At 40.2% G+C, this 13,474-nt stretch overlaps 1 protein-coding gene across 8 annotated transcripts in view; it reads right to left on the bottom strand.

The window, feature by feature from the left end:
• Positions 1–7,075: 7,075 nt before the first annotated feature.
• The window catches only part of LOC122973442 (multiple PDZ domain protein), a 47,515-nt gene continuing 41,116 nt past the window's right edge, over positions 7,076–13,474 (bottom strand). For 6 of the 8 annotated variants that reach the window (XM_044340962.1, XM_044340959.1, XM_044340960.1 and 3 more), the window contains 9 exons: positions 12,941–12,955; positions 10,827–10,974; positions 10,631–10,717; positions 10,456–10,552; positions 10,217–10,380; positions 9,313–9,417; positions 8,894–8,988; positions 8,690–8,813; positions 7,076–8,569 (listed from right to left, as the gene is read on the bottom strand). In XM_044340962.1, the coding sequence (XP_044196897.1) occupies positions 8,423–8,569; positions 8,690–8,813; positions 8,894–8,988; positions 9,313–9,417; positions 10,217–10,380; positions 10,456–10,552; positions 10,631–10,717; positions 10,827–10,974; positions 12,941–12,955 (982 nt within the window). In that variant the 3' untranslated portion in view covers positions 7,076–8,422. The remainder of the gene's footprint in view (positions 8,570–8,689; positions 8,814–8,893; positions 8,989–9,312; positions 9,418–10,216; positions 10,381–10,455; positions 10,553–10,630; positions 10,718–10,826; positions 10,975–12,940; positions 12,956–13,474) is intronic. The other 2 variants (XM_044340966.1, XM_044340961.1) reach the window with 1 other exon arrangement.

The raw sequence follows: 13,474 nt of genomic DNA, 5'->3' as shown, positions 1-13,474 counted from the left end.
TCCTTGAATACCCTACAGCTTCTGTGTGATGAATGCCTTTTTGGGTTCTGACACTTTTATGCGCTCTTTCGCTTTTGACATTTTCTCAGGCATACGATGAGTGAATCTGTCACTAATCAAACAGCTTGAAGTGTTTGGAGTAACTGAAGGGAATTGTTAAGGAAAGATTATCATTTTCTTATATGTGCTTGCTCAGCATTGCAAAATACTTGCATAATAATGTAATTTCTAGGACATAATAAGACTACACTTTTCAGTGGTGTTTGACTTTGTGCAGGTTTGACAGGTGTTCATTTTTAAATTCCAAACATTGTCATTCCGTGTTCTCAGCATGTGATTCCTGTGTCATACATCTTTAAAAGCCCCATAAAATCTTTTCTTCTCAGGTGAATTTGCAGAATAAGCCAGACGCAACCATGTGTTCTTATCTTTAGAGGAAATGCAATGTCGTCACCCAGTCACATTTCTTTCTTTATTACCAATGTGACAGTCGAACAGAGGCATGCCTTTGATGGAATCCATTCTACAAGTCACCCATGGGTGCACCTTTGGCTGCTGTCTTCTCGTTTGTATTGTCTTTATGGCAGCAGGGAAGATAAAACCTTATGCAGAGGAAATGTGTTCCTGTCTTAAGCTGATTTTACAATGACTAGAGGACATGGTTACACCTGTTTAAAGCTTGGAATCCATTCTTGAAGTAAAAAGCCAGTCAACCAGCAGAGCTGTCTGGCATCTGTGGTCTTAAGCAAAAGGGAAAAAATGTGCAGTGGCAGTAAACACTTTAACCACACAAACCAGACATGAACTGAGAGGACACATTCACCTGGTCAGGGACATGTAAACAAGTTTTAGAGCACTGCTGAGGCCTGTGTTCAGCCTGTTGTAGTCTCGTTTAGAGGCCACTGGAACTCCTCACCGCCTCACCCTGTGGGGCATCCTCATAAATCAAGCAGAGGAGACGACTAGATTTAAAGTGCAGCAGTACCTTAAGTACCGTCAAAGCAATGTCATGTTTTGCAAAGACGACAGACCAGCTTAATTTATTGCTGCTGTTGGATAAAAAGGAAAAAAAATGTTGTTGGTGCAAGTCACCTTTGAACCTTAAACAGTTTTTAAGCTTCATGACTACTTTGTTTTGTTTTTGTAATGCTTTGGAAGCTGAAGCAACATATGGAAACTTGCTCTTGCACACTCTATCTGTTGGTTGATCTACCACTTTGGTCCAGACTAAAATATTTCAACAACTATTGGGTGAATTGCCATGAAATTTTGAAAAGGCATTCTCGGTCGCCAGAAGATGAATCCTACTGACTTCGGTGATGCCCTGACTTTTCCTTTAGTGCCACCTTAATGACTTTCCAATCTTGTACTTTGCTAATTAGCACTAAACACAAATGTTAGCATGCTAACACCACATAACACTTAACACTGAACCAGCATGTTAGTATTGCCATTGCGAGCATGTTAGCATGTTGACATTAGCATTTAGCTAAGTACAGCCTCACAGAGCCACTATAGACTCTTACTTGTTGCACGATATGTTGTTTAACAATGAAACAAAACCGAATTCTGCCAAATTCAAGTTTAACAGCTTGGTTCAAATAATATTTCTTATAGCATGTTTAGGGATCTTGAATTCAGTCTTTTTGAACTTTTAATGGGTCTGTCTGAGAACATAGCTACACAAGAATGTCCTCGAAATCCCAAACGTTGTTTTTGTTTTGCATCTTCAAACCATCAATATGGAGACACCCAGCTATTGAGATGTTAATAATAGAGCAGTGTAAATAGACCCATCAGACTTTAAAGTGAAGAGCCGCTCCGCAACACCACAAAGGCTGAATTTTACGACTTAATCAAGCCTTTGTTACGGTATAAGGACAATTATAGGTTAAGGTGAGATAATGGTTGCGTGATGCAAATAATGACTTAGTAACATGCCAGATCAAAGACTACAGAAAGCTTTCTGGAATAACATCTTTGAATATGACAGAACAATTTTCAAATTTTTCAAGGGACTGACAGCTCCGGGTGACTTATTATGTCTCAGCCCTCACCCCTCATCCACACTTTAAAATTCACAACAGTCGTAACCCCATCTTAAATAGGGGTTAAAGCCCAAGTAGTAATTCAGGGATTGATAATAGGGCCTCTAAAAATGTCATCCTCGGAATAATAAAGGGAGCTCAGCATGAATCAAAAGTTAGACATTCAAGTCAAAGCAAGTAGCGCTTTCAGAAAAGGTTAGAATGTATGTCCTTTTTTTTTGATGATTTGACACTTATTATAATGGAATGGCACAGGCAGTTTTGCTGAACAAAGATGGAAAATGGGCTCAAATAACAGCGAAGGCCTGAGGCGTAAATGGGCTTTCATCACTGGCTCATTTTTCCATCCTGCCTTAAAATCAATAGGATGCCTTTATTTTTAAACCTGTGGTGCAGAGAGATGCCAGTCAATAATACAGCCCGTTAATGTGGGGCAAACACAATTCAGTGTGTTTGCTAGACCTTTGCTATGACACAGTACTATGTATATGTTTTACTTCTCATGACATGTACAGTTAAAAGAATCATTTGCATGAAAGAGCTATACATTTTAATCTATGCTGTCCTTTATTTTCTGTCCATGAATGCTGGTTCAACAACCCTGCACCCGTGTTCTTTCACAAGGTCAGACATGTGCACCTTTCAGGAGCAAACACAGGTGATTCTTCTACCCTCAGCTCTGCAAACATTTCCTAGCGGCTGTGTCACCACATTGCTTTACACACAGCTCATAAAGCGATGATTACACACTCTGCCTTATCAGGCCTCAGCTACGGTGATGTAATTTGAAGCTGTAACTGAAATGCAAACATACCAAGAGACACATGCAAGGTGTGTTTAGGACCAGCAGTGTGGTGAAGTCGCTTCCTGTTGTCAGGTGGATGATCAGACAGAGATAGGCTGTAGTTGACTGTATGAGATGGGTCATTAAAAAGTGTCTTGTCTGCTGTGTTCTTAAGAGTCTGATCTGAGTAGGCTGTTTGTATTGCAAACATGTAATAACTGCTGTTAAGGGTTCAACGCCAAACATTTAATGCCAGTGTTTGGTGTTCCCTCATTGAACATGTGCTGTGTTGTCTCTGTAAACACCATCCTCAGTCTTGTACTCTGTGCAAACACACTGAAGGTGAGGAGGAAATCCAATCCTGCATGATGTCATCGGCACTTCGGTTAACTCCCAGCTTTATTTTAACAGTCAAGGAAATAGAGCCTGTGCGCTGAGCTCAAGCTATCCTTGTAATGAGGAAAACCTCACTGTAAATCATGATAACATCCAGCTTCCCGTCGAGTCTGGCATAATTTTGGGTTATGAGAGGAAGGAAAGTATGTGTTTGTTTGTATCCGACTGTTTACTCAGAAAACATAATGGTTACCATCTAAATAAAGGAGGATAGTTATATATCTTTTTGTTTGCTCTGGAAACAAGACGCCAGAGTGAGATATGTAGAAGTAGAGTAAACAAATGGGAACACCATACAGTATAAGCAGGTAAAATTTGTCATGCAAATGCTTTGTGTCACATTTATTCTACCAGCAATAAATCCTCATTCTCAATTTAAGTTGTAAGACTGGTTTGCCAGTCTTAAGTTTTATTTCCCTTAAGATTTGGACTCATTTCCCATTGTCTGTGACTATCATTAATCATCACGTCAATAAGTTTAATTATACAGTCTGATAATAATCCTATGAAAACAAGAAACAGGTGTAATGAACTACTTCCTCACATTCCAGTCTTTATTAGTCATTTAATTACGCCGTCTTGCAATACATCAAATCAAGATAGAATTGTTTATTGAAATAAATGTTCATGGCATCTCACTTGTTTGTCTCCACCGGATAGATTCTGTGTTCGCCAACAATCACCAACCAATTTGTCTACAGTTACACCATTGTCTCGAGAGGAAGACTGTTAAAGAGCAACTAATGTATGCTGACTCAAACAATGCAGAGGATTGTGTGTGCCTGTGATGTGCTAATCTTTTTGACAGCTAAGTAAAGACTTGAGGCAACAGAGTCTCTTCTCTGGAAGGTCAAATGATTGCTTCACAAACCTTTCTGAGTAGTTCTTTTCAACTGGTGAAGGGAAAATATTATCTTCCTGGAGACTTCAGTAGAGTGGAGTGTTCACCGGGTAGCAATTTTACACCGCCGCCACAGTGGAAATTTAATTATGTTTGCTGGTTTGTGTATGCAAGAGTGTGCCATTGTGAGGGCAGGCTTGGAAATATTACCTTTTATGACCTTTTGTTCTCGAGACAAAGACACACACATGCAAAGGAGATGTGTGATCCATGCAAAACAAACACAACTCTTTTACATGATGTTGAAGAGTCCATAAGGTTAGTCAGGTACTCAGGAGATGAATGATGGGTCGGCTTAAAGCGGTGTGTTCTTTGTGACATTTAAATATGTCAGGCCAGGTTTGGGAATGGTAAAAATATTTTTAACACATGTTAGAAAAACAAATAAATACCAGCTGCTCTAAAAATACTGACTTTGATGTGAAACTTCTATCATGAACTGCCAGTTTTTGACAAGACAGAGTGTCTACAGCTGTGATAACAACTCTGTGAGACTACACTGTGAGGGAAATGATAACGCAAGAGCAACGCTAACATGCTGATGATTAGCAGGCATAATGTTTATGTTCACCATCTTAGTGTAGCCTGTTCGCATTTGCTAATTAGTACTAAACACAAAATACAGCTAAGGCTGATGGGAATGTCATTAGTTTTGCAGGTATTTGATCATAAACCAAAGTCAAAGACAAATTAAAAATTTTGTCCTGACATGGAGCTAGATGAAAAATGAAACAAAACAAATGTGAACCTCATGGTTGTGCTAGAGAAAAAGTCAGAGGATCATGAAAGTCAGTAAGCTTTATCCTCAATGTTCAATGGATGTCACAATTTTGTGCCTATCTATAAAGATAATGTTGAAATTTTTCACAGGATAAGGGAAAGCTTACTGGAAAAGTTGGGGTGGGGGTCACCAAAGTCATTCAGATTCATGCTCTGGCGATCACGAATGTGTGTACCACATTTCAGGGCAATTCATCCAATCGTTGTCAAGACAAGCCACAAAATCTCAACCTAATGGTGCTGAAGGGAAAGTCATGGATTACCAAAGTTCATAGGATTCATCCTCTTGGGACCATGAATTCTGTACAAAATTCCTTGGCAATAGTTGATGCAATATTTCAGTCTAGACCAAAGTGGAAGACCAACGGAGCTCTATTGTCATCCCTAGTACTGTGACACAAGCTTGGTTAAAAATTATGGTTTACCTATTGTTATGAAGTTTCATCAAATTATGTTGGTAAGTCACAAGTTCATGGCCGAATTCCACTGATGATAGCATAAATGATAAGTTCCTTTGTTCCCCATCCTTTCAATCCTGAACAAAATCTGCCTTTACTGCACTTTGACTGTCAGAATTCAATTAATCAAATAATTTCCACTGCCTTGTCCCCGTTTGCCCTCATGTTTTGCAAAAATTGTGCAAAACCCCTTTTAGCAGTCAAACAGGAATGATGGTGTTCCATTAGGCATATTTGCTGAGTCGTTCTTTCCCAATCATCAACTAGGTTTCTGTTTACTTAACTTCTTGATAACCAGTGTGGAGCTAGGATGAGTCATGATGATACCGGCTCTGAAATGTTTGAACAGGCAGCAGCGAGCTTAATTCACAGGCTGTATTTGAAGCTGCATTGGTTATGGAGTTGACATTTTGTGTACAACAAGACATACAAACTGTCTTTGTTATCACAAAGTTGTTTATAAGGTCAAGGAACAAGTCTTGCTCATGGGAAAATCCCGTGGAAATGTACATAAAGGCCTGATTGACATTTTGATCATTTAGTCCTTTTAAGTGATTTAGCTTTGGCACCACTGTTGCGGAAACGTTACACCATTTGCCCTCATTCAAGTCAAGCGAGATGCAGTGGCAACACCTGATCTCACATCTAAAAGGCTTGTGCAGACAAGCCTTAAGTAAACCAACCAGCGTCTCCTGAACCTGGATGGAGGCTGAGTAACCTCTCAATCCGCTGGGGCCACTAAAAACAACAGGTGCTGGTAGAAAGCTCAGCTGTCGAGGGCATGCAGTAGCTAGCATGTGGTTTAGTTAACAGCAGCTGTAAGTAACTGACTCGACCTCAGGGTGCAGGAGTTACCAAGCAGTTGAGGATATATTTCTACTATAAAAGTGCTAGTCTTTTTTCTCTAACAGCCCACTGAATCTGAACAAACCCCAGACCTCATTAAACAGAGGACTTCAAAGGTCTTGCTTGACTTGTGTGAATAATTGGTAGCCCCAATGTTTGCTGTAAACTGACTTAAGAAATGGATTTGATGCGAAGGACTCCACACTAAGCATGTGACAGGCTGTGAAGCAGCTGTGCTTGTCAGTGCACAGACAGGATGCCATATTTTAATGGAGAGCCCTGTCTCTCTCTATCCGGGCTTTATTATGTCTCAAGTGACAAGAGAGAGTCTATTCAAGCAAGGGCCATACGTGCTGTTCCACACGGCCTTATTATCCCATACTGTATCTACATCTTGTTCATGTAAATTTCATCTCAACTTGTTTTAGCGTCTGACTTTGATCCATTCACCTTTTATTTAAATGTGACCTCCGGCAACAGCACATTGCTTTTATCTCTCGGATAGAAAATCTATCTAGGTGATGTATGGCAGATGTGATGTATATTGTACAATAACCCATGCCTCCAGCACGGAGCAGTTGGCTTCAGCACCAGCTGGCGCACTTGGAAAGCTGCCATGTATTTCACAATGCTCAACGGCTATTATTCATTTAGTAGCGTTATATGTTTATATTTAAGTTTATGGTCATTCTGATGAGGTTTGATGAGATAATATTCTTGGTAAATTCAATAATGGCTTATTTTTAACTCATATTTTTTGTAAATTATTGTCTATAAAGAGGATGCTCAAGTAAGAATGCTGTCTTCTTTAGGCATACAATGGGTATAAAAAAGTACATTTCAAGACAGTAGAACACATGGATGGAATCCAAAAGGTCACTTTTATTTAATTCAGTGTGAATAAATTCAATACTGTCACTTGGACAGTACTAGAGACACATTTAAGGTGATAAGACAGACAACAGACAACCTTCTCTGAAGCTAGAACATACAACAACTGCCTGATGACTTCAGGAACTACACATTGTACGACTTCGTTTTGGGTAAACAACGAGGTCAAAATGAGCTCAGATCCATTACATAATCAACACTTTGAACCACTCAGCCTTTCTAACCTAAATAGCAGTTCATTTACTTTTCTGTGCACTTTCATGAAGTGAACATTAATACTTAAAAATTCAATACTGTGACATGATACCTTATATATCAGCTTTAGCAGCACTATGTTTCAGTGAAAGGGTCACACACACACACACACACACATACATGCACACACACACACACACAATTCCTTGTCTAGTCTACTCAAACCACACTTCTTGGTTTAAGGTCCAAGGATTTCACATCTTTCCCTTCAGAGAAGTGTCAACACAGCTGTGCGTTTACATTACCAGACTTCTAGCCTTCAGCACTTAAAAATGCTCTCTTTGTCACCTGTGCTAAAACACCAGTGGCTTTATGATAAATTGATTAACACCAGTTATACAGTAGCATCAGCCAGGAAAATCAAAGTATGATAAACTGCTAAGAGAATTGCGACACAAAAGACAAATAATGCTGCTATCAGCTAATATAGTCATTAGCTAAATCCCGCTAATCTGTTTATTGCCTCAAGTGCGTTTTCATGCTGTTTCATGCTCTGAATTTAATAGAGGTCGCCCCTTTATAAACCTTAAAACATTGGCCTCTGCTAGTAGAAATGTTGCAATATTGCTTAATGTGTTCTCTATTGTAAAATACCCATGAAAATAGTCATCTTACAATTCATTTCAATACAGAAAACTGCAAAATACTTGTGCGACAGTGTCCAGTGAATACTTCAATCTGGACCCATGGAATGTAAAGACAAGCTATGTTTCCTAGTACTATTTACAACCTATTTATCTACCTTAAACACTATTTCAGGAGGAATTGGGGTCTTTAATCATGACACAGTCTATTTGCCGTAGACTTCCTTAGATCACAGTGTTCAAAGCTACATTGAGCAATAAGCTTCTTCATCATTATACATGTGTGGTTGTTCATATTTCAGAGTTCACAGATGAACAGCCAAGTTGTGAAATATATTGATGGCGTGAGTTCCAGGACTGCTAGACATGATCACACCTGCACCTTGCTTTAGTCACTTTCAGTATGCGTAAATGGGAAATGAGTATGTGAAAATTAGTGACGATACTGTGTGTGTTTCTGAGCGTTTGCATATTTGTGTCTATGAAAGCACAGTGAGCGTGACGCTTCCTTTGGTCCTTTTCAGGATGCCAACGGCCTCCTCATGTGTAACGCCCTCCAGTGTCTGCCCATTAACAGCTATTATCTGGTCTCCTCGCTTCAGACGCCCATCCTCTGCTGCCGCTCCCTGTACACGTACACACACACACACACACACACACACACACACACGGACACAAAGTTTTAATTAACGGCCTTTCTAGACACACACTATTTGTCAATTCTGAGAAAACCAAATGGTACGCACCTTTCCAAAAACTGTTTTAACATAGATCGGCAAGTCTCCATGAGGGCTGCCGTACCCTCCAACTATACTGAAACCCAGTCCATCTGGCCCCCTTTCAAGAATGATGGTCTTATATTGAGGTGGGCTGATGGAAAGACACAATAGAGTTACGATGGATGTTTCAACACTGCAAAACATTCTGTCTGTGTGATAACAAGTTCCTACCCGAGGTCATCCTGGAAGATGCAGCTGGGCGTGAGACCTCCAGCTGCTTGTTCTTGCGAGGGACCCGTCACAGTGGTGTCACCACCTGCTACCACCTACAGGTACATGAGCACACACACACACACACACACACACATCCAACCAGATACTGTTAAGCATCAGTATGCTGGATTTACCTGCAAGATAAAGGTAAGATAATGATAGCAGGAGGGAGACAAGTTTTACAAGTACTTCAAAGTTTACCGCACGTAGCCTCCGATAATTCTTTTCAGGTGAAAACTTTGTACACAGATAAAGTGAAGAATACAGTGTGTGTTCAGTTGCAGATTATCTAACTGTCTGCAAGTTTATCTAATGAGAACAGATAGAGTGAGAGAACAATTGTGTGTGTGTGTGTGTGTGTGTGTGTTAAGGGAGACCTGGAGCTGTATTGTGCCCGTAGCATTCTTGAGCAGAGTGACAGCTTGTGAGTGGCTCATGCCCTCAGCAGAGGTTCCACAGATACTGACGATCCGGTCCCCAATCTGGGGAAATTAGAGAGAGAACAGTTCGATTTTAAAAAATGAAACACGTGAGAAAAAACGACTTGGCACATTCTGCAGGGAAACTGGATTTTAGCGGTTCGAGGGGAAAGTTGGAAATTTTCTATGCACAGATCTATTTAGCTATCAGCATTTGGTTAGAAAATGTTAGTGATTACAGTTCAAATGTAATAAATGTTGTCTCTAATTCATCTTTCAGATAAGGAAGTCTCAAATGTTTTTTTTCTATGGTTTCTGTTTACTTTGCTGCATGATAAGACATGTGAGACATTTGCTAATGCTATTTACAAATTTCATTCGCCACGCTATAAAAAAGCAAAACTATGCTTGTGTTCGGCTGAGTAATTTCATTATGTTACGTTCTCATCTCTCATTCTGACTGAAAAGATAAAGCAGCATGAGTATACTATTGAAGATTCTCTCTATTCAGTTCAATGGGCCCTTCTGTAGGCCTAATGATCTGAATGCAGGAGTGGGAGATTTATTATCCATGTCAGCAACAGCTATTGTCCTCCTCCAATCTGCGTCACACAGAGCTACAATTGTTGGCTGGTCTGTCATTTAACCGCGAAGGTCGCTGCTAAAGGCTGTAAGCTCTTGACCTTTGGGAGGATTCAAGTTTCACCAACGTGAGTGGGAATGAGTTCACTGTATATAATTGAGACTCGCATTCAATCCCACACAACAATTACTAGTATGCAAATTGTTAGTTTGAGTGATGAAGCGTACTGAAATTAAGGTGAAATTAGGATGACTTTGATGAAAGACTGTAAATCCATACCTTGAGCTTCTGGGTCTGAGCAGCCAGGCCGACGGGATTCATCATGGCGATAAAGATGGGTATGTCACCCAAAGGGCTGCCCACTCCGCCTGCTATACTGATACCCAGAGAATCATTGGGACCTTTGGTGAACTCCACTGTTCTCGTGTCCTGATACTCTGGAGCTGCGAGGAAGCAAAAATGTTAGAATGTTTTACTCATATGCTTCATGGATTCATGGCATTTCTAAAGATACTTACGTTCCTGACTGCTGCTTAGTTTGTCAGGGTCACTAGGAAGGTTTCCGGAGTCTGAACATGACTGAGAGGCCACCTTGGAGCTGCCTGTTTCACTCATCTGAAACAAAGGCATTCAGCGCTGTTAGCTGCATGGTACATTGAACCGTTATCTTTGATAAATGTGAAAGTGAATTACCTGACTACTTTGAGACAGCCTTCTTTCGGAGTGGAAGGGGCCGGCTTTAAACCTCCCCACTTCCATTTTTATGGGCCCGATGCAGCACTACAACACAAGGCACACAAAGATGAAGTTTTAATTCATATTATGACACTGAGCGGTTGTCCCCTTCATTAACTATGCTTTACTCTGATAGGAAGTATGTTGGATATACCTTGAGCAGAGCAGCCACGGCCTCCTGAGTGGCCGACCTGACGTCCTCTCCATTGACTGAGAGGATCTGGTCGCCCTGCATTAGTCGGCCGTCAGTGTCCACCAAACCTCCTTTCACTATGTCAGACACAAACACGCCTGTGTCATTCCTGTAGAGGAGGCGGAAAGACAAAGATATGACAATGAAGAAAACACCAAATGATATAATGCCACTTTTGGACAGTATATATTCTCCATTACAACCAACATGTAATTGACGGTACACTATTGATCCAGCAATCGCACATTTTTCCAACGGACTTCTGCACAAGTGTGGCTTATATTCGTTGGAAGACCACTGACAAACAGCTGGTAAGATGGAATATTTAATTGCAAAGAATGTGTTTATGCTCCAACTGTGACCTCAATAGATGTGTTTTCCATCTTGGATCCTGCATATGCTTACTGTGGACATTTTGCCGTTAGGCACAAAAAGTGAGAAGCTACTGCATATTAGTTAGAAAGTACTTCCTGTCATGGCTTTCAGAAATTGGCTTAAAAAAATGTCAGAATGTATAGAAGCCAATTCAAATTATGGTAATAATTTTGAAGATAATAAGCCTTTAAGAGAATTGTATTTTGGGGCATGTTTGCTTCCACAGTCAAGTGTGGTAGTAACTGCATGTTTTTCACACCTCATCCCCACACATGCTTTTACCTCTTTGACCAAATTTGGCTTCAAATACAAGCTTCAAATGATCTCTTTAGTAACTTGTTGGTGGCGTCACAAACACAACTTCTGTGCTTTCTGCGAGCACAGACCTTTGAAAATATACCTTGTTGCAACAAGAGGGATGACTTATCTTATTCTTCTGCCTTTTCTTCTAGATACACATCTATACCGTGGACTTAGCATATCTGAGGTGCCAATCTCCACGTGGATAAAGCCTAACACGAGCTGAAGCTGTGAATCGAAGCAACTCGATCCCACTCAATCACCAGTGCCAGAGATACTTGGCTGTCACTATTCCTCACCACTAACTGCTAGCTTGCTCTTTCCATTTTAGCTGAAGGTTTTAGGTTGTCTGTTATGTTACTGTCTTTTCCATCCTATCGAGCTTTTTAGTTGTTTTTTCCACTTATGTAGCAAAACCACTGTGACAGAAGCAAACGCTTACAACTCCATTAAAAGTTCATCTACCAACTGCTGTTCAAACTGTTCAACCTTTCAACCCCAACTCGGGCCTGATGTCCTGCAGTTGGAAGTTACTTCAAATGTAAGTTCTTCAAGTGTATTTTTTGGACAAATTGATCGTAACACTCAGCCAAGTTCAACATTTGTTGCAAACATTTATACACGTTGCTGGCAGGGAGATATAAAGACACAGACACATATAATCAGCTGTGCATGTGCATATTTGGTCTACATAAGCAACTCCTGAAGGTTATCCCAGGGGTCACATCACTCACCGCATTCCACACACCTGACAGTACCAGACAGTCTGCCTGTGGACCAGCAGGCCTTTTCCCACATGTGCCGTAACCCATAAATGTTCCAGAATAGAAGCCTGAGTTGATTTTATGTGCTAGGACTATCCGCAATTTGCCAGCTCACGTCCTAGTAAGATTTCTGTAAATCTTCCTGCACAGCTCTAGTGGAAACAAAAGCATCAACATTCCCTGATAGAGCCAACAAGTGGTCACAGCCCCGTCTCTGGTACAACAGCGGGGTTGTGATAAAGCAAGAGCTTGTGCCTATTTTTTAACAGTGACGCCAAAAATAAGGAAAAATGCAGTGACGTAGTGGCGCCGAAGAATGAAAAAATAACTGATCTGACCGTAAGTGATATGTCATGTGGGAATAAATACATTTTTCTGAGCATGAGATCTGCATGTAATCTTCAAATGCCTTAACCTCGTAACTAAACCCGGTTATGTTCAGCATTCCACAAGGAAATAGGGCTAAAGATGGTAAAAACAACTGAAAACTAGCACCTCATGACTACATATGGGTTTGTAGATACTGGTGGTGGTCAAATCTAAAAAAACGTCATTATTTCAACACTATTCTATATTTCTCTATCCAACTCTATATATACTATATTTAAATATAAAGGGTTTTCAATAATGATTTACCTCTGCTCCCGTGACCTGCATTGGCAAAGAAAAATGATACAATTACTATCTAACTAATAATTTACTAGTTAATAACTATTTACCACTATATGCACAATAAGAGACAAGTCTAAGACAATATAATTAGAAATAAAAACACAGTTTTCAAACTTGTTTATTAGACAAACATTACTGGTAGGGATGCACGATATTGGATTTTTTGCCGATATCCAATATGCCAATATTTCCAACTCACTGTGGCCGATTGCCGATGCCGATATATGCACATATTTTTTCCAGATGGCTGAGGAGACTATTATGCATGCAAGCATAGATTGTACTAAGTATAATCAAGAAAGACAATATATGAGGGAGAAATTTAGGAAGATTGGAGTTCAGGAGCTCAGCGTTAAAACTTAAATGAACCTGCCAAGTTTCTTTGAGTTCATTAGACAGACAGGATTAATGTGTAGGATTTAATCTCTGGTCCACACTCCGGAGCAGCAGGTGGCGGTAATGCACCTAACACGCTGGTTGCCAAATGCCGTTATAAAC

Source organism: Thunnus albacares, chromosome 22 (genome assembly GCF_914725855.1).
Source record: "Thunnus albacares chromosome 22, fThuAlb1.1, whole genome shotgun sequence".
Lineage (NCBI taxonomy): Eukaryota > Metazoa > Chordata > Actinopteri > Scombriformes > Scombridae > Thunnus > Thunnus albacares.
The sequence above is the reverse complement of the archived record's forward strand: the minus strand, read 5'-3'. Positions and strand labels throughout refer to the sequence as shown.